Source organism: Triturus cristatus, chromosome 4_2 (genome assembly GCF_964204655.1).
Source record: "Triturus cristatus chromosome 4_2, aTriCri1.1, whole genome shotgun sequence".
In the NCBI taxonomy this organism is placed as follows: Eukaryota; Metazoa; Chordata; class Amphibia; order Caudata; family Salamandridae; genus Triturus; species Triturus cristatus.
In genome coordinates this window covers 40,031,714-40,059,189 of record NC_140586.1, presented here as the reverse complement: position 1 = coordinate 40,059,189, position 27,476 = coordinate 40,031,714, and the positions used below count along the sequence as shown (strand labels likewise).

The 27,476-nt window shown below is 45.6% G+C and overlaps 1 protein-coding gene across 1 annotated transcript in view; it reads right to left on the bottom strand.

Annotated features, from left to right (window-relative positions):
- The window catches only part of LMBR1L (limb development membrane protein 1 like), a 129,467-nt gene that overhangs the window by 38,137 nt on the left and 63,854 nt on the right, over positions 1-27,476 (bottom strand). Inside the window, exons 3-10 of the mRNA XM_085600340.1 lie at positions 20,521-20,554; positions 5,434-5,573; positions 4,990-5,093; positions 4,308-4,434; positions 3,690-3,758; positions 1,285-1,349; positions 1,009-1,081; positions 723-800 (exon numbers count right to left, since the gene is read on the bottom strand). Of these exons, the coding sequence (XP_085456466.1) occupies positions 723-800; positions 1,009-1,081; positions 1,285-1,349; positions 3,690-3,758; positions 4,308-4,434; positions 4,990-5,093; positions 5,434-5,573; positions 20,521-20,554 (690 nt within the window). The remainder of the gene's footprint in view (positions 1-722; positions 801-1,008; positions 1,082-1,284; positions 1,350-3,689; positions 3,759-4,307; positions 4,435-4,989; positions 5,094-5,433; positions 5,574-20,520; positions 20,555-27,476) is intronic.

Below are 27,476 nucleotides of genomic sequence, written 5' to 3'. Positions count from 1 at the left end.
GAATGATCAGAGAGCTCGGGTGGTACATTGCATTCAATCAATGCCGGAGCGAGGAGAGGACAATATCTAACACGAGGGAGCAAGTCTTTGGCATCTTTTAACATCTATAATGAACATTGGCATGAGCTTAGCCGGAGTGTCATGGAGACCACTATAGGTGCCCTGACACAGAAACTCTAGGACCACCTTTAGTGGCATGTGTGCTCTGGGTGGAAAATGCGGAGAGGGAGCATCAGGCTTTCGGGGGAACTATATGCACATTTCTGTTTCTCAATGGCCGAACAGCACCAAATTGTCACAGTAATGCTGCCTTTTGTGCATAAATCTCACCACAGACCTCAGACTCAAGAAGCAAGAGAAGCTCAACTAAAAAACAAGGGGCTATAGTGGCAAATAATAGGTGGGGGGGGGGGGGGGTGTCATCTTTTCCTTGTGGAATCTAGGAAGGTGGGCTTATAGAGGTCACTGGGGCCTGTTATATGGAGGAGGGGGGGGGGGGGGGGGTCATAGAAAAGTGAGCAAGCATGGCTTCCTCAAGAGCACCTGTGAAAACTGTGGCTCCTCCCACAGCTTGTCACAGGTGACTCATCATTTAAATCCACCCTGCTCCCTCCTTTGTGTGAAGTCCCTGATCAAAGCTTCTGCCCCAGTCCAGGGCAGTGCCGCCCACCATGTGTCCCCACAGCCATATAGTTCCTCCCCTCATTGTGCGCCCCTCTTACCCAGAGCCAGTCTTCGAGTTTTGATGACCAGGTACTTTTTCTTGAGCAGCTCCACATTGAAATTCAGCCAACACGACGCTTGAGAAAACAAACAGGTAGCCATTAGCACCACCCAGGAGCACAAGAAACAAATTCTCATCCCTTTCATGCTGGGACTTTGGCTCTAGGTCCCAGAATCCTCACAGCGTTTACCCCGGTGCTTCCACACCCATCTCCCAGGCGCTCTCTCCCACGTCACTGTCCAATTCACCTGTGGGTCCCCTGCGACAGTCCTACTATCACTTACCAGAAATCTTGCGCGATATTGCATCCTCCTCGAACCCGGTGCAGCTCAACTGCTCGTCCAAATCTTCCAGCAACTGCAAAGGCGGGAAAAGAGAGGACATGAGAGCGCAGAAGATGAAGAAGCCAGCAATTGTGAGGAGAGCTGAAAAGAGGCGTTACCACCACAAGGTTTGGACAGGCAAATTAAGTGAGCACGTGCTGCTTAAGATTGAGAGAAAACTCCTGGAAACGACTGCATAATGACAGGAAGGTTGGAGACGGATAATTGTGTTCTTACCCGAGGCTTGACCAGCAACTTCCCAGTCACGCTGAACATTCGAGAGAGGCCAAGAGGTGTGCACACTGCAAATAGACAGAGCCAATCAGAGCAGGGGAGGGATCGAAGTGGTGCAAGCAGTAACAGAAAGCAATACAGCAAGTCAAGAGTACCACAACAAGGGCATAAACAGCACTAACCACATGTGCAAACTATGCTGGGGAAACAACGACAAAACAGAAGGTACCCAAGGTTAAGGGATGTGATTAAGATCACAAGATTCGGTGCTTGTAAAATGATGGATTAAATCCAAAGGTATTTTTAGACACGTGGCTACAGCGTGTGCCGGTCACATCTTAATCCTGGAGACTTTCACCACAAACTCGCAGCTGAAGGTTACAGTTACCGTCTAGACTGCTAGTTAACTGGCTATGTCTGTCTGAAAGCAAGACTCCCTGCAAACAAGCACCCTCATGGGTCAGTCGGTTGCTACAAAATGGACGCCCAAGTGAAAAAGTTACAAAAAATGAGCTTCACGAGGAACGAAAAGTGTAGCTCTTGCTCTCACTCCCTCCCTCCAACCAGTTGGAAATGCCAGCATCACCGCCCTGCAGTGTGGGCTTTCCAAATAAGTAGGAAAGAAGGATCGTGAGAATGTGGTGGGTACCTACACTGCGGCGCTATAATTCTGGCCAACCGGAGATGTTGTGCAAGATGAAGGCAATAACCACACTTTCGTCACAACGTGCCAGCTTTTTCAACTTCGAAACACGATCAACTATAGCCAAACCCTTCCGCAATCACCACTTGGGTGCGTGGCATTGCGTGTCGGTGTGCTTGGCAACACTGTCTGGTCACTTCTGACAACAGCAGACTGTTCGCTGGAAGCCAGAGCGGCACATAAGTGTCTCACCAGGCAAATTACACTTCTAGGTATGTGTTGACTAGGATTCCCCCAAAGAAGTTATGAAAATCTCTTAAAGGGTTCGGGCGTACAGACTACAGAAGAAAAGCTGCTTTGAATCCCTCTTCTCTCAAAGAATAGAGTACTATTTGGAAGGTGACTGTTAGCTGGACAAAAGTACAAGTCAACCACGTATATACGAGGGCAACAACAAGTGCCACAAAAAGAAGGGAAATCTCACGATGTACTTGTGGAGAGGGTTATTCTAGATGATGGGGCAAGATCAAAAAACATATCCAGGGGGATTCATCAGGCTGGCAACGGTACTACAAAATGTACCCACTATTGTCGAGCAAGATGGCATAATGCTACCATCTCTAAAGGTGAGACTCATTGGCAGTGCAGTCCCTCTTAAAAGTCGCATTGGTTATGGTAATGTTGTCGCTCCAAGTCGCCCCATTAATGTTATCCAGGGAAATTTAAAAACCCTGAAAATATCCAGTGCAAGAACCGGAATGTGAAAGGGAGTTTCCAAGTTTGGCCACATTCCCAGATACTAAAATAACTGCACTAAGGACAGGAGTGCGCATTCTATTCCAGTGATGCATCATTTAGAAAGACGATTCTCCATATGCCGTACAAAGAAACCTTGCAAGTACACCTGACAAAGCAACTAACACATCTCAAAGGTTCCATCAGAGCATTAAGATGTTTGTGTCATGATGGCCATGGCTTATAATTTATACGCCATGGCCATTGTCACACAAGCAACTTAATGCTCTGATGGAACCTCTGAGGTGCATCGGTTACAATGCTAGAATAAACAAACATAATTCCAAAGCTCTAACCTGTAACCATTTGGACAAGGAAAATGCACAGCACGACCACACTAGTGGTCTAAGCGTGCAACGCAAATGGCAAGTAACATGGCAAAATACGCAGCCTCCCCATGAAAAGGTCTCCCCACATGATAAGATCTCCAAGCAGGGGTATAGCGTGGTCAGTAAGATTTGGGGAGGGGTGGGGGGGGGCGATGAGCTTCAGATTTTCTATGATTGCGGGGAGGGGGGGGGGGGCGATGAGCTTCAGATTTTCTATGAATCACCCAGTCATATGTTAAAATACATTGTACAACAAGCAGAGCACATGAGAGTGGATATGGGGGCAATGGAAAGAGGGACGAATGCGGATTTGTAGGGGTACTTAGTGAGAGAAAAAACTACATTCTGTAAAATGGCTAATATTTTTTAAGACTTACCAAGCAGAGAGTGTGTGCGTGTGTCGGTTTAAGTAAAAATTCCTACTGAAATCCGACAGACACCCCACCATACCGGAATGAAAGCAACTGTACCCAGCTTTTTAACAGAAAATACATCTATTAATGATGAACACCCCAAACACCCCCCCCCCCCCGAAGCTACACCCCTGTCCCCGTGAGGACTTGGACAGCAGAGCTTGCCACATAGGACCACTAATGGAGAGTCCCTATCAAAACGTTTAGGAATGACCGAGTGGTACTCACAGAGAAGGAGAAGGACCCCAAAGAGCGAGATGCAGGAATACAGGTACGGCAGGTAATACTCCCAGAAATCTGGAAGAAAAGTGACAGGGTGAGTTACAGACTGACAAGGAAGCAAACAAACTTTTCTCCCTTTTGGAGCACAAGCAATCATGGAAGTTTCAATCGGGACTCTGCATCATCACATCATCAAGAGGCGATGACGGATGTGCCGGAGAAGGTCAAACGTTGCGTTCCTCCAAAGCAGATGCACAAACTTTAAGACACTGAAGCACTGCAGACCAAGTATCCCAAACACAGACCTGCACATAATACCAAGCTCTGATACCGGAAATCTCACGTGGATGATAGAATTCACTAATCGGATGAGGGAGCTGCGCAGTGAGCAGCAGTCACTCAGCGCTAGGAAAAGAGAGCCCCCCCCCCCCCCATGTCCAAGTTCAAAGCTTGATGTCACTCAAAGACAACTTTTTTAAAAATCATTTCGCCCCCAGCCCCTTCTCCTTAACTGTTGCTCCAGTCACTGGCAATGGTGAAAAGCATCCTAGGAAATCAACAAACCTCATCTATGTGAGGAGGCGGTTGACCTAGTCATCCCTTCAAGAGAGCAGGGTTACTTACCGTACAGGGACTCCCGGCTTGCTGTATCCTCGTCCACAATCGCCAATGCCACCCACACAATGCCCAGAACCAGCAGGGTGAGCAGGAGCAGCACTACGGAGGTTTCGTACACACGCGCCATGATGCCCTGCAGAGAGAGAAAGGACAGCATTTAGAAGAACCCCAAAAAGAGGAGACAATGAGTAGGGCAAACAAATGATCCTTGTAGTCAATATCTGAAACCCTGTGGTAGATATGTAGGACAACAAAATGTACATCTTCTGCAAAGACAGACAAAGTACAGCACAGGCCTCAGGAAACCAATTTATAAGCACAGTGAAATCTAACAGGGATTGAGTGAACTCTTTCAGGGGGCCAAGGGCTGAAGGAATACCAGCCAGGCTAGGACAAGCATGAAGGACCAAAGTAAAATGTTGCTGGTGCTCAGAAATCCTGGAATTATTGGTCATGAATGTCCTGTAGGAGATCTTCTCACATACATGGCTTCTAACACCACAGTGCTGTCTCGCACTCAGCACAGGTGGGGTAGAAGGGTTTGGTTTAAGAGAAGGACCGCAAGGAGATGCGGTTTCTGGGGCGGGTGTTTGAGAATGGTTAAACTTTACATGGTTGCATGGGCTAGATACATGGTTACAGCTATGGGGTGACAAAAGGAGATCTTTTAGATGCGGGGCAAATTTACCTTTTTAGATCCTGCAAAACCTTCGGCCTCAGTGAAGAGGTACGCAAATGGCATCAGGAAGACCAGCGAGAGATTGGAGAATAGAAAAATGAGGTTCCAGAGACCTGAGAAACAACAAATAGAGAGTGAGGCAACTGTTTTTGTTGGACCAATATGACCTTTGAATAAAACATGAAACCAATACCCCGTGTGGACAGCCTTCGGCTTCCCAATATCACCATTTCTGGACATTACACTTTGGTGTGGTCCAGAACTTTCTTCTATTCTGTGGAGTGTGAGCACTTACTACACTCTCTATGCAGCCTGTGGGTAGCAAGGGTGCGGCCTGGCATAGCCTTGCATATCTCTAATTTTTATATGTATTTATTTGCTGTCCGCATGACATGGACTTATACCTGCCAGGATGTGCGGTTACATTTGACCACTGGCCCCCAGGAGTCTCACCGTGGATGAGGGAGCCGTTCAGCCATTGGATGTAGTAGTTCTGCGGGAAGGAGAGCAGCACCTCGTTACTGATGATGGAGAAGGGGAGCAGCAGCACGGCCCCCGCCGATACGGCCAGGGTGAAGGTGCACATCCACAGCCTGTGAGGGCGAAGAGGGAAGAGGTCAGCGTGAGGGACAGAGCACCCCAGGTCTGCAGCATGCTGGATCTTCCAGCAGATTTCAGGGTACACAGTTATATGTTATGGAGCCTCCTACCCCCAATCCTCTTTCACATACTCTGAATAATACAAGAACAGACAGCAGAAACCAGGGAAGGGCACTGAAAGAAATGGAACACCATTCGGCCCCCTTCCCAAAATTCCCCAAAACAATCAATAAGCGGGGCTGGATAATACAAACCTGGGGACGGACAGTATTAATGACGGGACATGCGTGCACCTCAGAGTATGCAGAATGCAAAAATATTCAGCAGAAATCAGGGGACAAATCACTGTATGGACAGAGAGCACATTCTCCCCACACCCAGAATCTAGAGAAAACGATACCACAGCAGAGACCAGGGGACAGAAAACTACAAAGAGGGGACATTTCCCATCTCACCCCCCACCCCCACCCGCTCCAGGGTTAGAACACCACTTTGAGAGAGGCGATGTAGGTGTCCTGAGGTACCACTTCATTGAGCAGAAATCAGGGCACACAAGATCTTCCTAAGAAGGGGCAGCCCCCCCACAAACCCAGCTTGCAGAAAGCAAGGACGTTATTAGAAATGCAGGGTGAATGGTAGTGATGGAAGGAATAGAAGACACCCCCGCCACCCCAGCTGCACCCTAACTCTTTTAGAAAAAAACAATAACTGAATCAAGAGGACAGAACACTGAAAGGAAAGAAGTCGAATCAATTGATAGCCCTCAGTGTACTATTTGCACTAACATTATGGGCCTGTGTGTTGCATTCTGTGTGATTGGTGGTCTTCTCTGACATCTGTATACCAATAGGAACTGCCATTGTGCACCAACATTATTATGTATCCTGTACATTGTCCACATGAACTGCTGCCTCTTTAATATGTGTTAATTGCCCTGGTTCCTTGTGAGTAGGGTTGCCCTTGTTTTGTATACACGGCCTCTCTTCTTTAAGTCACTTCAGAGGGCTCTAGTTGGACCAGAAAAGGTACAATGTGAGCGACGGCACGTAAAGTGAAGGCCCCTCTCGGATATTCTTCGGTTACAGCCCGTTATGGATGAAGATCAGTGATAGGAAAGGTGGAACAGTCCAGTTTTAGTGAAGTGTACGCACTTTGGTTCTGCGCGGAGGCTTGGATTCGGGGTATTTCACAGCAGAGGATCCTCAACGCTCAGTCCCACCTTCGTGTTTCAACTGCTTGAAGATTCTTTGGGTGAGCAGTCGCTGAACAGAGTTCACGGTTTGACATATACTGAGGAGCACGTATATATGCAGCTATCCTGGTGTTAACTTGAACTTCATCCTAAAATCCACCGAGAGCGCGTGGAGAGCTTTCGGAGTCTAATACAATAGTATCCAGTGGAGCAGGCAAAACTGAGGGACAACTGCCACCAAGAACACACCACGCACGGAGAAGTTCAAACACTAGGGGGTTAGTGGCGAACAAAACTTGAGGGCCTGCCCCCGCAAAGTACTTGGAGGGGCTCCCTCCGGACTTAATCAGGCGTTCTCAGGCCAGGATACTGTGGGGAAGGGCCCCCCTGGAGCTTGGGGGCCCCCAGCACAGCAGTGGCTATTGGGACCTAGGTTGAGCCACTGAGGACAGTTTAGGCACACAGGATGGAAAGCCACAGGATTTGGGCGCGTTATGAAGGCTGGGTGAGGGGGGACGGTTTGGTAGAGTGACCAGATTTTAAAAAGCGAAAACCGGGACAGGCAAGGCATAAAAGTAGGACTAAATCCTTTAGTTTTGCATCCATATGTGGCCTGTCCTATTTTGTTGCGTAGCCTTGTATATATCACACAGAGTACGAAGTACTGTCTGCAGGTTCCAGAACACCAGCAGTGCCACAAGCAGCGAGATGCGATGCACTGCTAAATCCAATTAAAAGTGCTGGTTTATTCCGCTACTACTTGTCAACAAGTATTCTGTAAGCAGCAGAATAAACCAGCACATATACATACATATATTTGCAAGAAAGGTAAGTCACCTTCCGTCACTTCCCATACGGCGGATCTTGATCACACAGACAAATATTCGTGGGTTTGATATTTTGTTTTATTTAATTTTTCTTCATTTCTGATCCCATTACAAGAGTCTATATATCTCCATTGAAGTATCCTGCTCTCTTCGCCGTCTAGTCCCTTCTCTGTGTTCTGTACTCTGCTGCTCAGCCAGTGTAAGTGATGTCACAGAATGTTCCCTGTGTGTATGTTTGAGTGGAATTGTCAGTTGCTGTATGTGGGCTGAGCAGCAGGGATGCTGCTCCCGGTGGGGCTGATTCTCCTGATACTACTCCTAATACTACTACAACCATCTTATCATCAATGTTCCTTACTGGATTGAACTGAAGAATAAATCTACCTTTTGGATACAACTTCACCTCAGCTTGCCTTCCTTTCTTGCATTTCACATCTATCTTCCTAGCAGGCCGATCCGTTTCAGCTTACGCCTTCTACTGGGCCGCCAAATAGATACATGCATAAATTTACAAGGGTACATTTTTATGGTAGGACCTCCATGCTGAGCTACCCTGCACTCCGGACGCAGCTCTGCTGGGAGCATACACGCGACCTCTTCCGATCCTCTGCTGCCTGATGACAAATTAAGACACGTTTTCAGTCTTAAGAGGCGCCTGTGAAGCATACCTTTCAATCCTGCTTTGCAGAATGACCTGACTTTGTCCCAAAAACCGAGACATGTATTTAAAAATAAGAAAAGTGTGGGGACACCAGGACAGTCCGCTGAAAACCAGGACTGTCTGAGGCAAATCTCAAAGTCTGGCCACCCTCGGTTAGGGTTGGGAGGGACGTAAACAGCCCTGCCAAGTGTTACGCATCTTGTGTTGGAATCACGCTTTATAGGTCAGGTCCCCGCATTACTGCAAAGACAGATTGTCACTCAAAGCAGCCGAGCAGAAAGCAGAGCATGTAATGGCTCTAAGTGCCTTCCTTCAAGTAACTGACATATTGTCAGCTTATTCGCTATTGCCAATGGAAGTTGTGCCTTCATGCTGTGTTGATCAAGCCGGTATGCTGGTTCTCTCCTGACACAGGGAAAGGTGCCATCGGCACCTGACAGAAGCCGCTGTGCTCCTGTCGGACAGGGCCAGAGTGCGGTCTGAAGCAATGCGAGGGCCGGTAAAGCTACAGACACTATGCAATGTCCTGGGCAGGGCGGCTTCATGGCCAGAGGCAAACTGCAGTAGCAGCTCTGTTGTAACTTGTGCACGTCATCTCTGAGAAACGGCTCACTGAGAGCAGGAGCCTGGCACGAGCCTAACGAGCAGTTTGCAGCAATAATCAACATGCTGGCCTTTACTTTCCTCTGTACAAGATCAGCAAATACCAACCGTGTAATGCACATACGCCAGGGGTTCAAAAATCGCATTAAAGCTGTATATAATTGCAGCATGGTCGATATGCAGCTGTCATATAGGATGGTTGCTGAAAGGTGTTTTGCAGCTGTTGCAGGCCCTTCCGACGCCAACGCAAGTACTTCTAGCCCTTAAATTTCAGCAACACATATTCTGTAGGCCAAGAGACCATCTCAACATTTTAAACTGCAAGCTCCGAAATGCTAATTGTTTTTGGGAGAATTTGCACTTTTATGACGAGGAAATGGTCACTTTTGGCAATTAAGCAAGGCAGCAGCTCACCACAGTCCTGACTTTTCATGACATAATGCTGCCGTAAAGGCAACAGTTTCAAACCCTTCAGGTGGCAGAAGTGAATCTTGACTGGTGCTCCGGTCTCAATCTAAAGCTAATTTCACAGAAGAAACAGAATACGTTTTTGTTTATAGGTCCGTTGCAAAAAAAAATTGAATTCAAGTCAATTCATAAACATGCATTTTAAAATTCATTTTCGTGAGGACGGAAACGTCACTCAAACTAAATGAGTCTTTCTTTATAATGCAATGCCCCTATTGTCATCAGATCAGCCAGCTGGCCTTCTTGTATGACCGACACCCAGTAGCAGTAATACATGTTAAACTGATAGTGTGGGAGGTAGTGTGAGCATGTACAACCCATGCTGTAGGGTGCCGGCTCCATAGCGTGGGTCAACCTTCTCAGACCCAGACCAACACTATATTTGTGTGGGTCGGTCCCCAAAGTATGTTTAGGTACTTTTGAGCGAGTCTATCAAAAAACCTAAAAGTGCAGTTCGATTTTCCTCGGTCCACTTTTTACCATATCCTACTATAAAAGCTCGTGTGGAGTTAGAATCGTAATTGCACACTTCTTTGCGGTCAATGGCCGGTCCCCATAGTATGGGGGGTGGTTCGGTGTGTGAGTGAGTGTCTGTGTTTTAACTTCTTGCTTCTGCTTGCCATAGCGTCACTGAAAGGGTCATATATGTAAGACAGACAAATGACACGCACAACCCCACTGGAAAAAATATCACACTCCAACAATCAAAATGTGGCAATTGGGCGACGTTCTCGTCATCAGGCTGCAGGAATGACTGCAATACCATTTTGCAGCCACACGAGGTCTCCAGCCAAAAAGTGCGTACCACGAACAAAATATCGATCTTATGTCATCAGCAAGCATAACCTCGTTTTGAAATGTCATTTTGACTCATTTCTTGAGGTCAGTCAGCTCCTCGATACTTAAAAAGGGTGTATGCACTTTAAATCAGTAAACTAACCTAAAATAATATTTTTATGTTTCCATTTGTATAGAACGAGTTTATTATTTATAGTCCTCAAATAGAAGGCCTCGAGGGCACCAATTAAAACAAACAAAAAAAATTATAATGAATCTCCTAGACCCCCACCAAGTGGTTCATAAATAAAAATGTGCACTGTAAATCATATATTCACGTGATTAGTGGTTCATAAATAAAAATGTGCACTGTAAATCATATATTCACGTGATTATATATATATAATACATAAGGCTAGTTTTTTACCTCACCGATTACTTAAAGGAAGATGTGATAAGGTTGTGACAGCCCATCTTTTGTGACATCGATTCATATTGCCTACACTAATTTCCCCCCTCACCTATTTTCACTAGGATTTGGTACCTACTTTCGGAGCTCAAGAAATGGCAAGCTTGGGTGTCCAGCACCGGTTAGTTGGAGCTACACAAAATAAATGAATAAGTTGCTTATTTGTTCTTGAGCTAGGGTGAGATCTTTCATTCAACAGTCTTTTCCATGACCATCATGCATGTGAGAAAGTGTAGATTGTGCGGCATGCCCGTTTTCTTGCACACCCATGGAATGACCATATGAACTGGGCCTCACTAAAAAGTTGGTGAACCTGGCTTCTATGAACACAGTAGCACTAAGGCACAAAGAAGAGCCTAATGTATAAAACGTATGTGGAAGCCAAGCCTGCAATTTGCAATATCACCGCATTTGCAACCACAACGCATAGAGTTGCAATGTACTAAAGGTGCTCTGCGGCGGGGCCATCAAAGGCACATAATCATCTCTTTGGGATTTGCAATGAAACGCATCAATGGTTTGTGACTGCAAATGTGGTCGCTAACCATTGATGAGTTTCCAACACCCGACCTGGGGTAGTAACAAATTCAAAGGGGATGCTGTAGCGAAAGCTACTATATGGAACTCTTGTCAGGCAGCTGAATGCTTAATCCCCCTTATGATGTAACGAATTGAAGCCTTTTTTTATTCGCATACAGGCAATCTGAACTCATTGCACATAGATTGCATCAAAAATTGCACACCAAACCACTCTAAGAGATTCTTTTTTAGATGTTTTTTTTTTAGATTCAGAATAACTTTATTTCGCCAACACAATGTAGGCATAAAAAGTATACTACAGTTAAAAACAGACATTTCACAGCATTACAACAAGAGATATTTGCACATCCTGGTTTGTGAACATTTAAAAGTTATTGTATGTTTTGTAGATCCCTACCTCAGTGGACATGACAATCCTGCAGGTCCACTGTGGGTCTCCCTGTTTACATGGACTGAGACCCTAGAGCTTGGCTCGGAGGTCGAGGGGGCATGCCTAGTGCACCCCTATTTTTCAGAGAGTGGCTACTGCCCTCTCTACCGCGGCTGTGGTAGACTGACAGTGGTGGCAGCAATAAATCTATAGTCTGACGGGGTTAGTCGCTAGCCACCCTCCTGATCAATCCTGTGCAGTCTATCCTTTGCCTGGGGTCCTGTTGCCTTTGTCTACCGGACGTGTGTTTGAGAGCCAGTGGGTGTACTGGGAAAGAATGGTGAGTTGAGCCAGTGTGTGGAATGCGAGCTGTTCTGCGGGACATCCCAGCTCCTCCCAGTTTCCTAGGAGAGACCTGGTGTGCTGGGGTCGACACTCGGCTCTTATCTAGGTTTAGCTGTACTAACTCTGCTAAGAGGACCCTGAGGGTGCCCCACCTTGGTCTGGTCTTAGTGATCAGTTGTTGTTCAAGAGTGTTCTATGATTCTGAAGAGGCGACACACACCGGGTCAGTCCAAGTAAGCCGGCAGGGACATGCGGTGTGAAGTATGAAGCTTGCTCACCACATCTGAAACTTGAGGAAGTTATCTCTCGGACTGATGGATTATGCTGCAAAAGAATGAGCAAGGGCACCAGCAGCAGCGGCCAGAAAACTAGCTGTTCCTGTGAGGCTTGTGGAACTGGAGCGTGGAACAAAAAGTGCAGACAGCTGCTCAGGATAAGGAAAGGAAGCTTGCAGCACATCAAGGGAGATGGCGACAGAGATGGGGATGCTTGATCCCAGTCCTTGAAGGTTAGATCGCTTTGCCCCAAACCCTCCCCTGCGGGAGCCTGTGTGGCACTTCCAGTCACAAGCAGTAGCTGGGGAATGGAGTCCGGTGGAACAGGTCCCCCCACCTTTCTTTTTGTGATACCTGGGGGTATCCGGGTGAACTGGCACTTTGTCCAGCCACTACCCTCCTACATTTAGCCAGTGGCTACTGGACTAGTGGGACTCCAGTAAACTGTGCCATGACATCAGGCACCTGTGATCGGATCCCTGACGCCACTAGAGCAGTGTCCTCGCTCCGGACGGAGGGCGCTTCTGTGGCTTTGGGTGGGGGTTATGGGGCTGATCAAGAACCTTTGACTTCACATCATTTGCTGAAACTATCATTTCACTACAAAGTCTGGTATCATGGTTCTAGCCAATAAGAGCAACCCTCTGCAACATGGTCTGTAGGATGCAATGCTAATTGTATGTCTACATGTTAACTTGGTTATTATAGTGCTTAGCGTCTAGACTCTAGAATACTGTTTGGGGTCAGAACTCTGTCCCAGAGGGTTGTAGAGACATCTGGTTTTCAACATTTATCCTAGTTTTGGGTGTAGTATAATTCTCGCGTGTATTAAAGTACTTTTCTTTTATAAAAAGTAAAGCACTGACTGGACATAGATTTTTATCAGCTGTGCACAGTGTGCACTGTATTCTGAATGTCTAACCCCACCTCACCTCCTTGAGTAAAGCCTTGGAATGCTCTGTCTCGCTGCCCTGGGAGAGTCACGTGCTGGAGAGGAGTACTTTGTTGTCCAGTGTTGGGTCCACTAGTACTGAGGCCCCAGGACACCAGCGGGAAACACTCCAGTTGATGTGATTGGAGCGCAGTAACCACTGAGTGCCCTGGTGCCCAGGAAGCCGGTCTAACACTGAGACAGCTGGTCGATTCCAGAAATCTCCAATGTCTCCCACCGAAAAATGGTTTAGGTTGTCCTGCTCACATATGGTGGTGATCTGAGTGGGGTCCTCCACCGGGTGGCACGGTTATGAACCCCAGAAGACTTCAATTTAGAGATATTTTATCATAGAAGTTTGAGAACCAATGTGAAACGTTCAAACACTGGCCTTGCAAGGCAATAAGCTTGGCATGCGATTCTTCATTTAAAATCCTGCCCTACCTGTATCTTGTTCAAAGTCGATAGTCTTCTTTTCAATGTGATTCTGACCGCCCTCCCTCACCCAAACACCTTTTCCAGTATGGGTTCCCCTCGTCTTGTCCACTCTCCCCTGCACTGTACCCAGGGCCACTAGAATGATGTGATTTTGTGACATTTTTTGCATAAATATAGATGTGCCGCATTTGCCACATAAATACATCATCTGCAGCATAACCTGTTGATTTTAGACAAAAAAAAGTTTTCTAGCTCAAGTGGTTCAAAAGTTACTAAAAACACAGAAACGCACGTTGCTGTGCACTAGAAGGCCAGTTGCAAAGGTTGACTGGTCACTTTTCTGTTGCTTATTGATGTATATGGGTGTTGAACTTGTACTAATGAGGTGCAACCAATGCCCAGATAGTGTTATGGGTAAACGGGACAAAATAATAAGTCATACTATTACAAAATGTGCTGCATGACGCCACACAATTTGCCTTCTGTTACTGCATAATTTACTCAACACTGCTGCATAATTTGCCCCTACCCCATAATTCAAGTGGCCCCGACTGAACCACTTTACATACACTGTTGGCTTGTTTTGTAGCTAGGTTCGTACTGTACAAAACTGCATACATGTATAGCGCCTTGACGCAAGGTCTGTTCTTTGGGACAGGCCCCTTCATATCCCCAGGAGAACCTCGGAGGCAGCCACGTGTCAGGGCTTTAATTTACAACATGCTGAGAGGGCGCTATCTGACGGCCCCGGGCGGATTTCCAAGCATCACCTGGATAAGGCATTAAATTCACGCTGACGTTGTTGGACGCAAGGGCAAAGGTTGCTGTTTGTGTGAACGTGTCAGGAGGAGCTCAAAGGTTCAGTCCGACCCTGCACACATAGTCCAGCTGTGCCCTGCCACGCTGCCCTGGAGGGGCAGATACAGTGCCAGCGCTGGCGCACTTCAACACTGGAGGAGAAGGAGACAAAGGCAGAACCAGGGATGCCTTATCTCTTCATCGGAAAAACAAAAAAAGAGACAGGTGGAAACGACAGAATGAATCTCAAACTCCTGTGTTTACTCTTGATGGGTTCCGCTCAGTTGTTCTGAGTCACTGCCGAACAAGGCAGTAATATGTCTTGCCACGCCCCAAAAGGGACCGTCCAGCCCAAAGTGCGTGGCCACGTCCTCTCCGTGCGAGAACACAAACACCAGACGCGTTTCTTAATTTAATCACCTAATTAATTCGGAGAAAACTGACTTTCTGCTTGCTGTGCCTCATTCCTTTCTTGGTAGATTGGCTGAACAACAGAACACACTGGAATGTGCTGGGCGAGCCCAAGGAGGGCGCACAACCTGCTCACGGTCACACTCGGCGTCTGCATGCAGCTCCGACCCTCTGTAGCCTTTGCAAACCTAGGCAGACCCCCATCAGGAAGGCAGTGTCAGGGATGGAGAAATGCGTGATCTTGGTTTGAATGCGGGGGGCGAGTGGGAATGTATAACCCCCCCCCCCCCCCCCCCCCCCCCCAAGGGTTCTCATGACCAGGTCACGAGACAAGCAGGCCCCAAAGCTCAAACCCCGAGCTCAGCCGGTTTACGGGCTTCGCCGCCATTCTCTCACAGCTCTTTGGGCAACTTAAACGGGCAGAGGAGCTCCGACTGGCCTCTCAGAATAGGAAAGAAAGCAAAAAAGAGGTCTCTCTCTTCTGTCTGCCTCTCGCACTCATCCACTCACACTCCCCGTGTTTTCACACACTCCTGCACATAACAGAGCTTCAAAATGTGCTCCCTCTGAACCGCCCTAAAAGGGCGAAATAGCCCCATTAGCTCATCACAAGATGGGCTAGCAAATCTTTTTGCACTGCCTCAGGGAGGGGACAGTGCATGGGATCCCTACGTCAGCCTCCGGGGGTGGGGGGGATGGTGCGTGGTGTGTGGTGTGTGTGTGTGTCAGGGCAGTTTAAGCGTCACTCAAAATAAGGGACATACAAATAATGTATTCACATATTTAATAGTTTCCTATAGAGCAGACAAACTGTTGTAATCCAAAAGAAGTACTGGACTTATAGCGTAGATTAGTTAAGTTCTTTATTTAAGTTGTTATAAGTTTAAATCATGAAAACAAGGGAAACCCCACCAGGAGCAGCTGTCCTGCTGCTCAGCCCATACCCAACTGACATTCACAGACATCCAACATTCCATCCATCCAACATTCCACGCCACAGTCATTCTAGCTGAGCAGCAGGGAAACATAAGTTACAACATATCTCCCTTCTTTACGGGGAACAAATGCATTGTAAAATAGATTAGATGAAACAATCGAAATAATGACAATATGGCAAATAACATATAGTCAAGAAATTGACTACAATGCACTAATCATAAGAAAAATAATGCAACACAATATAAACATCTCACATCACAACCTGTCGCACCATACCACACCTCATCAAACCCACATAAAAGAAACATCATATCACATCATACTACATCTCATCTCACACACAGTGAATAATTAAAAGAACATTCTTTCACGCCATACTACATCTCAACTTGCACGCAAACTATACTAAAGATTTCACACCACATCACATTCTGACCAAAGTATCACAACACTTCCTGAATAAACCACTGTCCTACATCATACACCAAAACCCATATGGCACAAATCACACCAGTTGGCCAGACCGGCACGACAAGCAACATACAGGGAACAAACCTTACAACAATACAAATATCAGAACACAACGTGCACTCCGCAGGTCAGAAAACGATCACCCTCAAAACACTTCTACACACACATCCAATAAATCTACCACTCACACTTACCCAAAACTCAAACACCAATACAATAGGTGTCACATTCCCGCACATAATACAACAAAACATACCTAATAATGAGTGACTTAACAAAACACAGGCATCTCATGCACGACTCAAACCGATGAGTGGCCCAACAGTTAACCACCACCTCATACACAACATTAACAGTGTTTCAATATTCTGGGACCTATGTCCCTTCCCAGTTCCAATTATGGGACATGGCTCTCCGTCGTGGTTCAAATTCAAGCACTAAGTCAATGGGTGATTTATCCCCATACTATCAACCAAACAACAAACATGTAGTAATGAGTGACTTATCATAACACAGCCATCTCATACACGACATATACCAATGAGTGGCTTAACACTTAACAGCCACCTCATACACCATATTCACAGTGGTTTATATTCTGGGACCTATGTCCCTTCCCAATTCCAATTTTGGGACTTGGCTTGGCTCTCTGTCGTGGTTCAAATTCTAGGACACTCTGTCCCCTTCCAATTCTAGCTCAATGGCCAGCTTCTGGGATCACTATCCCGGTTCCAGGTTCAATCTGGAGACTGCTGGATACAATCTTCTAGGATCACTGTCCCGGCTCTGGGCTTTAAGCCCCTCATCGCACTCTTGCTTTTAATTACTGTCCCTGTCATGGATCAGGTTCCGGGAGATTTATTCCACTTATAGACTTTATAGTTAAAGGGCACACTGCCGATATTCAGCTAGTAATCTTCCCCTTTTCAATTACTCTCTATCACTCAGACCAATGATGTAACTGGCAAACGTCAACAAAGGAAGGATCTTTTCCTCTCAATTGTGATTTTTTTATACATCCTGAGCTAACGGACACGCCGTCGATATTCCCCACAGTAAAATCCACAGTCATCTTCAGCTGTTACAAAACGACATATCCCGTATCAGCAAGGCAAGAAGTTTAAAACGTATAAAATACTTCACATTTTTCTCTGAGAAACAGTCGATCACAGCGTAGCAAGATTCCTGTTATTCTGACACTCCCAATTGACATTGTTGTCAATACCTGGACCTGTAAACTGTGTGCGCCTGGGTTATTTACATAAAATTGAAGGCACGCATATCCACGTAAAACCGGGTGGTTCTCGGCCAGAACATGCACCCATAATCGCCACACAGGAGTACTGACGTAGGTTGCAGTGAGGAGTCGTCACAAAAGAGATGGTGTCATGGTGACGCCGAAGATCTCCATGAGGAGGTAAGCTGGCGCGTGTGTTGTCCATCTCGTGCAGGATTTTTCCATTTAAACTGTAACAGTTAATCCGTTACTGAGGACAAAACTGAACATACACGGCACCCCCGAAAACAGTGTAAACCATTGAATAAAGTTGAAAATTCAATCGGCATCAGCACATCTCCACTCCTGAAAACATTTGCTGCCAATTAATATATGCATTGTCTGATGATTTGTCAACCTCGGAGACTTCTATTAGTCATTGCCTCGACATTTCCAAAGCATCGATGTTACTCATCACTGCCCAAAAACAGCACCAGAAAGCGACAGGGCCCGTACTCCAAAGTAAAAAAAAAAACTGCCCAACAGCTTCTCACCGGGGCCCGGTCTTTGCCCCCGAGTAATATATTTCAAAATACACACCGGGGCTCGATCATTGCCCCCGATCAGCACACATAAAGATTCCTCACTTTAAAACCAAATCCTTCAATAGTTAGCACTGGGGCTCGATATTTGCCCCCAATCAACATATTTTAAGTGAAGTACTGAACTCGTATCTTGTCCAAGATTAACACTATATCTGGCACGCTTGGGTTAAAGGGCGACCGTTGGCAGGGTCACTGGTGGGGTTTGGGTGCCAGACAGCATTACACACGTACTTTTAATTTTCGTAAAAAGTCTTTTACCTTGTGGTTTCCATGGCTATTTTTCCTGTACCTGTCAGATTTCAGTTCTCCAACATGCTCGGACTTCACTTTTCTGTTCCTGTCAAGTTTCACTTTTTCTTTCCTTTAATTTCCATTAGGTGGCACACGTGGAGTCTTCTAATTCATCGCCAAAATGTTGTAATCCAAAAGAAGTACTGGACTTATAGCGTAGATTAGTTAAGTTCTTCATTTAAGTTGTTATAAGTTTAAATCATGAAAACAAGGGAAACCCCACCAGGAGCAGCTGTCCTGCTGCTCAGCCCATACCCAACTGACATTCACAGACATCCAACATTCCATCCATCCAACATTCCACGCCACAGTCATTCTAGCTGAGCAGCAGGGAAACATAAGTTACAACACAAACCCTCAGGGCGATAGAACACGTTAGGTAAGAACCATTTTGTAGAAGACTTGAATAAGAAATTAGAATACAACAGACAAGAGGAAACAAATCAATGTTAAAAGCGAAGATAGTACCACTCTGGAATCTCGGACAGTACTGCTATAGACACATCAGGGTTTTAAAACGTTTAGTCAATTTGAAGCGGCAGAAACAGAAGGTTCTTTGGCGGGGGAGGGCTGGGAGCCAGGCGGGCAACTAGAGCCAAATTTCGGGGGGTGGGGCTGAAAAAGATTTCGGAGGGGGGGGGGGGGGGGGGGGGGGGGGGAGGTTAAGTCTTCCAGCCATAGGCAGAGTGGCTGTCAGAAGGGGCGAAAACGCAACAAAAGCCTCATTAACGAGTAAATGGTCTTTTAAAGACCTGTGAAGTACTCGGGTCCGGCTGCAATTAGACGGACGCCAGCCCGCGAGGCTGTCTCAGCCGGGCTGACACACATGACAGGGGGGGCTGAAGCCCGGTGAGCCCAATGGGTGTTGCGCGCCTGCTGGGAGCCGTATTAGAAGGGGATATGAACACTTTCACCCAGAGTTCTTTCCGAGGTTCGAGCAGGGGGCTTCCGTCTTTGCAGCTCAAAAGTGTTGGCCATTTAAAATCGGGAGTTGCCAGGAATCTCAGGTGCTCGGGGTGAGGGTTGCAAGACGAAAACGGATGAAAGAAAGAGCAGGGCAAAGGGGGCTGTTGAAAGAAGGCTGAGAGAGACTGGGAAGAAGAGCAAATGATGAGGGGCAGGCAGGCAAGAGCACACCCAGAGAAGAGGGACATGAGAAATCAGCAGGGAGAAGGAGGGAAGGAAAGGAAGGGAGAGAAGAGGAAGGAAAGGAAGGGAGGGAGGGAAGAGGAAGGAAAGGAAGGGAGGGAGGGAAGAGGAAGGAAAGGAAGGGAGGGAAGAGGAAGGGAGGGAAGAGGAAGGAAAGGAAGGGAGGGAAGAGAAAGGAAGGGTGGGAGGGAAGAGAAAGGAAGGGTGGGAGGGAAGAGAAAGGAAGGGTGGGAGGGAAGAGAAAGGAAGGGTGGGAGGGAAGAGAAAGGAAGGGTGGGAGGGAAGAGAAAGGAAGGGTGGGAGGGAAGAGAAAGGAAGGGTGGGAGGGAAGAGAAAGGAAGGGAGGGAGGGAAGAGGAAGGGAGGGAGGGAAGAGAAAGGGAGGGAGGGAGGGGAGGGAGGGAGGGAAGAGAAAGGAAGGGTGGGAAGAGAAGGTCAGGACTGAGAAGGAACCGCAGGGAAGAAGGGCAAGGAGATTGGAAAAGGCGGGAAAGTTGAGAAGAAGGATGAAAGTTAAAATGTGAAAGGGAGGAGCAGCCTGGCAGCAAGTGAGAGAAAGAAGTTAAGAAAAATGAGAGGAAGGAAGCGTTAAAGGATGGGGAGAGAAGGGAGAACGCAAGAGTAGAGAGAGTGAGGTCAGGATAGTAAGAAAAGAGCCAAACGAAGAGAGGCAACTAGGGGGTGGGGGGGAAGGCAGATGTCAACTTGGGAAGAATGGAAGAAAATAAGCCAAGATAGAAGGAAGAGAGATGCAGGTGTGCAGAGGAGAGAGAAGGGAGGAAGCAGTGATGGAAAGGAAAGCCACAGAGAGGGAGGATAAAAGGAGACAGAGGGAGCGAGCGGGATATGCGAAGGGAAGACGGGAACAACAAGGGAAACAGGGCAAGAAATAAAAGGATACAGGAAGGGGCGTGGAGGAAAAAGGAATCAGAGAAGGAGATTGGAAGACCATGGGCTGTGAGGTACTGGGAGGCTGAGAAGGGAAGAGATAGAAAAGAGTAACACACAAGCGAGGGAGGAACAGAAGGGAAGAGGGGACAGTTATGGGACAGGAAGTACAGAAGGTGAGAATAGGAGCCAATGTGGGAGGTAAGAAAGGGATACAGATAGTGGAGAAGAGGGCTTATTTTATGAAACTATGTGCATTAAATGGGCGTTAACTCACGCAATGCGGTTGACTGCAGCATCTTCATCGTCGACTGCAAAAGAAAAGGAAAACTGAAGTTAATGCAGAAAAAAAGCAGATACAGGTGCAGCCAGCTCATCACAAATGCGTCTGGGAGACAGACATTCAGTGCCACATACGAACACAAGTGACAAGCAAGGAGCTCCCACTCTGGCCCAAAGATTTAACAGGGGCCTGGGTCGTACAGACATTAATATTCTACAATGAGCAGCACTCTTATGTCACCAGAATAATGCATGCTATAGGGCACCTCATTTCCAGGCCGAAGCTTTCATTAGCCATTCATTACAATTTGCCACTTGAAGCCTTCCATCAGCTGAATTAAACCAATGAAACACACATGATAACATTGACTCGTGAAAGGAATGCTCAGGGTTCAAAAGATTTCTGTAATGAAAGCATCTGCTGAGCCTAACCAGGTAAGGCAGCAATGAAGACATTTAGCAATGGGGTTCTTGGGTGACAGCAACTTCCACAAGATCACACAGTTCGAACCTGAACTTGCCTATCTGAAGCACGCCTCCTTCCTTAATTTAAAAGTGAGAGTCAATAGTCGCACAGCACAGTGACAAAAAGGTCATGGGCCAGCATTTGTGCCACTGCCAGAGAAAGACGCTTGCTACAGGAAGAGCACAAGTCCTAGAACAGGCTGAACAAGTTGAGGCTTAACGTCACTTTGAGGAAGGGGAAGGATAGCTGCAGGAGAACGTGTTCAGAGGAGCGAGTCCTCGCAGAAAGGAAATCCTGCCCTGGAGTGACACAAGGCCACATTCTACTGGAACAAGGGCGCGAACTAAACAAATGTCTAACTTGGGTTTCATCAGCACAGAATCTGGTTACTCTTTACCCACACCCGCTCTGTGGGATCTCAAGGCACCTGTGCCTGTCTATCCATTGCTTGAGTGCTGCGTAGAGTGGATGAATAATGATGTACGAGAGGGTCATGGGGAGCGGAAGTAAATGAGGAGAGAAGGGAATGTGAAGGAGAAATAGCAGCAAACAATGTTTTCAATGGAAAAACGAGAGCAGGACACAAAGGAGGAGGGTACAGGGGAAAGAGGGAGCAGGCGAAAACATGACAAAGAGAATGAAGATGGAAAACACCCCAGACATGTAAGAAAAACAAAACAATCTCTGTTGACAGCTGGAGGGGAAGGGGTTGGAGTCTGCCGTAAGTCAATGAAAAAGACTGCAGGCAGCATATTAGACATGGAGGTGTACGTTTCCAAATTCCTACCACTCATTTTTTTGCAAATGCCTGACTTACTCACTCACAAATCTCTTCCCAGGAATGTGAGCTGGCAGGTTGCATAGCTCAACAAAAACAGGGCGTGTGAGCCTCACCTTTCATAAGAATAGGGAAGCGTCAAGCAGGGGACAACACACAAACTTCACGGACCCCCGAAAAGTGCACCCTATGCAAGGCCCCTAAAACACAGGTCGCTTCAAGTGCCTCAAAACACCATTAAATGTGCCCCCACCTCCCCCAAGAACACGTAGACTTCCACTACACAGCTCCCCCAAAACATGCATACCTCAGGACATTCACAAACCTGCAACCTTAACAAGCCCCCAAACCCCCACCCCCAAAAGTATACTTCATGCGGCCCCTAAAATACACACTTCATGTGGCCCACAATACTCGTACACCTCTTAAACCCTCGCCCACACACAAAACCTGCACTGTCAAGTCAAGTCAAGAATACTTTATTCGGTTTAAAAGACAAAAACCATGAAAGTTACAGCAGTAAATTTCAGTAATACATAATACACATAAAGTATAAAAAGGAGAAGGGTCAAAATTTAAAAACATATTAAAGACCCAATGTTTTCCTGAGTTTAAAAACAGTTTTAAAAAAACTTAGGACTGCGGTAATGGTAAGATAAGTATCCATTCTCTGTAGTTCTAAAAAGGCAAGGCGATAGTTATTGATTTTCCATTCTTTAAGAAGAGGAGTAATATATGACCTACGAGGTGTAGTATACAATTTGCAAAAGAATAAAATGTGAATATCTGACTGGGATGAAGAATCATCACACAAGCATGGAGGTAGATTTGGCGACCACGTATTCATAACTGGGAGAGACAAAAGTCTAAAAACAATAGACAATCTAAAACGGGTCAAGATAAAACGGTCATAGTTTGATATCGACAATGATAAATATGGCTGTACTTTAATACCAGAGAGCAGAGGAAAATGTAGAGATACAGTCTTTTTCTTCATTTCCTCCACCCTTCTAATTTCCATAAGGTATTCCAGGGATAACCTAAACAAAGATTTCCTAGAAACCTAGTCCATTAAGAGTGGCTCTTCGAAATATTGTGGGCAACCAATTTCACCAAGAAATGTTCTAACATAAGTTAGCCATTCTACACAACCCACATTTTCCAATTTAAGGACGTCCTGCAGGATGGCCCGATTCATTGTGCACTCATTAGTTGTCCAGATCCTATGCCACAAGAGAACTGGCTGGATTCTAATCAAATCGGATATATATGTTAGACCAAGTTCAATGTGGCAGATATAGGTCGCGACACACTGAGGTACTGCCAGGACATATCTCAAAAATCTGTTTTCCACTTTCTGGATCGAATCAATGTTAAAATAGCCCCAAAGACCTGAGCCATACATAGCAACCGATATACATGTGGCATTATAAATTGTTAAAATTTCTTTAATCGGTTTCTTTCCCAGTTTTTTAATAAAATTCTTTAAGGCCATAATAGTTTTTTGGAACAAAAAAGTTCTGGCCTTAACTGCATGGGACCACACCCCATTTTCGTGGAACAGAACGCCAAGATAGGGGAAGGTAGAAGTAGATTCCAAACAAACTCCATTCAAGAACATTCTTTTAGTATGTTTGCCAGTTTTTTTGCCACAGTTCATTGTGAAGGTTTTACTACAATTAACCCTTAAATCTAGATTGGACATAAAAGATTCAAAGGATTGTATCAAAGATTGTAGCGCCATGGGGGTGCGAGCCATTAAGACTGCGTCATCCGCATATAGGAGCGCGGGGACGAACCTTCCCCCAATCCTAGGCATGTCCACACACTCCCGCAAGAGGTGGCGCTCAAGACCATTAATATACACCAGGAATAAAAAGGGGGCCAGGACGCATCCCTGACGCACGCCCCGGCCCACCCGAAAGCTCCTGGTACATTGGCCCCCACTGCCAAAGCGAACCGTAGCATTAGCACCTGAATAAAGATCCTTCAAAAAGCACACAATAGAATCCTCCACACCTATCTCTTTTAAAATTGCCCATAATTTAGCATGTGAAACACAATCAAACGCTGACGAAAGGTCAACGAACGTAAAATACAGGCACTCACCCTTTATGCTAAGATATTTTGATTGTATTAACATCAGATTTAGGCACTGTTCAATGGTGCCAATACCCTTTTGGAAACCATATTGTAGGTCACTCATTATTTCATTTTCTACTGCCCAGCTATGTAGTCTAGCCAAGATAATTCTCCCCAGGATTTTAACAGATGAGTCCAATAAGGAGATTGGTCTGTAACAGGCACAACATTGTCTGTCTCCCTTTTTGTAAATGGGTACAATCACCGAAGTGAACCAGGACGGATTTAGGCCCCTAGCCAGTGCTGCGTTAAATAATTGCACCAGCATGGGACCCCAAAGCTCAGCATTTCCTTTATACAAATCAGCAGGGATCCCGTCGGGCCCTGCAGCTTTGCCGCCCTTCATTGCATTCAGACCCTTATTGACTTCCTCCAGGGTTACTACCAATTTTTCACTCCCTTCACCTATAAGATCCCCAGTGATGGGGCTAGTAATATTGGGAAATTCTTGTGAACTATAAAGGCTAGAAAAATGCGCCACCCAATCCTCCTCTGTGATGGCAATCTCTATACGCGCCTTAGAATTATCGTATAGGAAAGGTGTATTAACAGCCCTCCAGAATGCAGATGTATCCTTCTGTTGCGATGCTTCACATAGCATTTCCAGGGCATTCTTTTTTATATCCATTTTCCTATTCTTTAAGGCTTCATTATATTTTTTCCTGCAGTGTCTTATTTCGATGGGATCACGTGGTGTTCTATGAACGGCTCTTTTTAAAGCTGTTAAAGATCTGGTGCAGGCATTATCAAACCAGCTTCTCTTACCCTTTGCACCATTGTTTGCCTCCACCCACAATATATTCTTAATTGTGGTAGCTATTATATTAAAGTGTTCGATAATCAAGTCACTACTAGATTTATCATCTAAGCAGATGGCAAAACTACCAGGGCAAACCTTCAATAGGTTGTCTAAGAACCTTTCCGGGACAACCTTGTCCCATTTTAAATAGTACCCATTTTGACTACCAAGGGCCATATCCGATGCTATGTGTGTAAGAGGCACATCCTCTTGTTGATCAGGAAAAAGATTTTCAACCACCATAATCTGGGGCAAATGATCGCTTACCGGCAGGTCCAAGGTACTAGATTTAATATATTTGTGACTGCAATTATTTGAGGCAATGATAAAGTCGATGGTGGATGATGCACCTTTACCAATAAATGTAGGCACGAAGGTGATAGGATTTTGGGCGGATTCATTTACATAGCCTAAATCATACATAAACATAATGTCATTCAATAAATCCCCAATCAGAGAATGTTCGAAATGAGTTAAGTTAGATTCCTGCTCTATCATTAAGCCGCATAATCCCTGTTTACTCTTAGTACAAAGTTTAGAATTAAAATCACCCCCCCAAACAAACATAACTTCTCTATCGGTTTTGTCTATTTCATGATATAAATCCTCCCTCAGTGTTGCTAGGACACTGGGGATTTCTTTCCTTGATATATTATTGTAAAAATTAATAATAACGACATTAAGCCCCTTTATATTCCTTAAAATAATCAGTTGATAAAAGCTAGATTTTGGGGAAAACCGGATCCCATCATATCTAAGCAAATTAGAGACAAAAGTCAATAGACCTCCCTTAGCTCTACCATGGGTACCCCCCACCGCCGGGGTAAAGAAGCTTCTATACCCATGCATATTCACTGGGTCTAAGGACCATGTTTCCTGGAAAGCCAGGATATCATGACCATCCATGAGTGTGCCCCAGGATGGGTTATTGATTTTCTCCCTAAGACCTGCCACATTCCAAAATAGAAGTGTGCAGGTTTTCCTATTAACTTTAACTTTAATTTCCCCATTGGTTAAATCACTAGGGGTCCCAGACTCCTGGATTTGATTATGACAGGGGCTCCCAATGAGTCCCTCATCATTTAAATTAAATGTGTGTAAGGCCTTATGGCTGGGATCATAACTGTCCTTCATCTTATTATCATAGGTTGTACTATGAATAGTTTGTGCATACATAATATCCTCGGTGCAAAATAATGACATCTGTTCATTGGTGTTCTCCTGAGTATCGACATTATGTACACCTGAACTAATAGGTAGGCTATTGGGAGTAACGGTCTTGCGTCAATCCACATATTCTAACCCGGAAAAGACATCAAACCGGTTTTGGGTTGGTAGATTATAGGCAGGCAGGACAATGTCTCTGTTTTCCCACAAATAATTGTTCCAACCTCTATTAGGAGGATGGGGTTGTCTAGACTGGCAATTGAATGATTCACGTGTTTGTGCAAGTGAAAATCGACTACGGCCGTAATGGTTAGGTTCTGATCTATTGACAATCTGCCAACCGTCCTCCTGGTTTGAGCAATATTGAACTGGTGAATATGGGTAAAAATAGTTAAGATAATGTGTCGAAACAGTATCACTGCTAATGTAATCATACCAATCCCCAATGTGTCTGACTGCTCTGTGGTCTTTAAAATTTACTATAATTACGTCCCCTTTAATGTCTTTGGGACGCGACCCCACCCATTCACAACGCCTAACATGCAGTATTTCCCCATTAATATAGGCGGGCAATGGTCTATTCTTGCGCAGCCAATAGATCACTTTATTCCGGAGGCTTTGATGGTCTTCCCTGATATCATTAGTGAGCTCAGGGACGCCAGCTAGAACAATTGCATAGGGGGCAGCTTCAGGAGGAAGATCCACTATATTGTGGGATTGCCGAGGTTTATTAAGGGTATTCTTTAGGCCACCTTCCTTAATAGGCACGTTGTTCATTTGTGTTGAAGCTAAATTTGATTCCGAGGTCAAATTATCGGCTATATTATCAATTGCTTTGCATGTTTTTATTCGTTTGGAGGGGCTTAGTTGGAACTTTAGTAGATGGAAGGCAGGATGACACATGTCTAATCTGGGTAGATTTTAGAGTAGTAGAATGGCTTAGTGGGTCAGAAGTAATATTACTCGGTGCTTTGGCAGAAGAATTGCCAGAGCTACTGTTCTCTAGGCCTGTCACCAAGGCAGAAAGTGCAGAGGTGTTATCAGTGAGTTTTTTCTCAATAGAGTCAAAGCGCATGTTAGTAGTTACGACATTCTCCAAAAGAGGCTGAATTAGAGATTTTACCATATATTCAATTTTCGCCAAAGTATCTCTCTCATTAGGAAAGCAATGATTGGTTAATAAGGATGGCATCTGCGAGGTCAATTGACCCATTACTTCCCTAAGAATAGGAGTTATGATCTCTTGCAAATTTTCAGTTAGCCATTTTAAAGTTAAACCTCCCTTATTTTTCTGGAGGTTAGTCCCTTTAGGTTCTTCATTGAGTGAAATTAGAGGAGAAGCCGGTGAAAAATTCAGCAAATTAGGAGACCCTTCGTCGACACTGCTAGCATAAAAACTCAATAAAGAGTCGCCAGCGTTGTCGGGCGTATTTAAAGGGGAATCTGCTACATAAAAATTATCCGAAACTTCACCTACAGATCCCTCAAGATCAAAATTATGTAATGTAATGGGAGCTAATGGCAAATTTTGTGAATTAGGCAAAAATGATGGCTCTGTTCCTAAATGCCCCAAGTCGGGATTTTTACCCAAAAATTTCT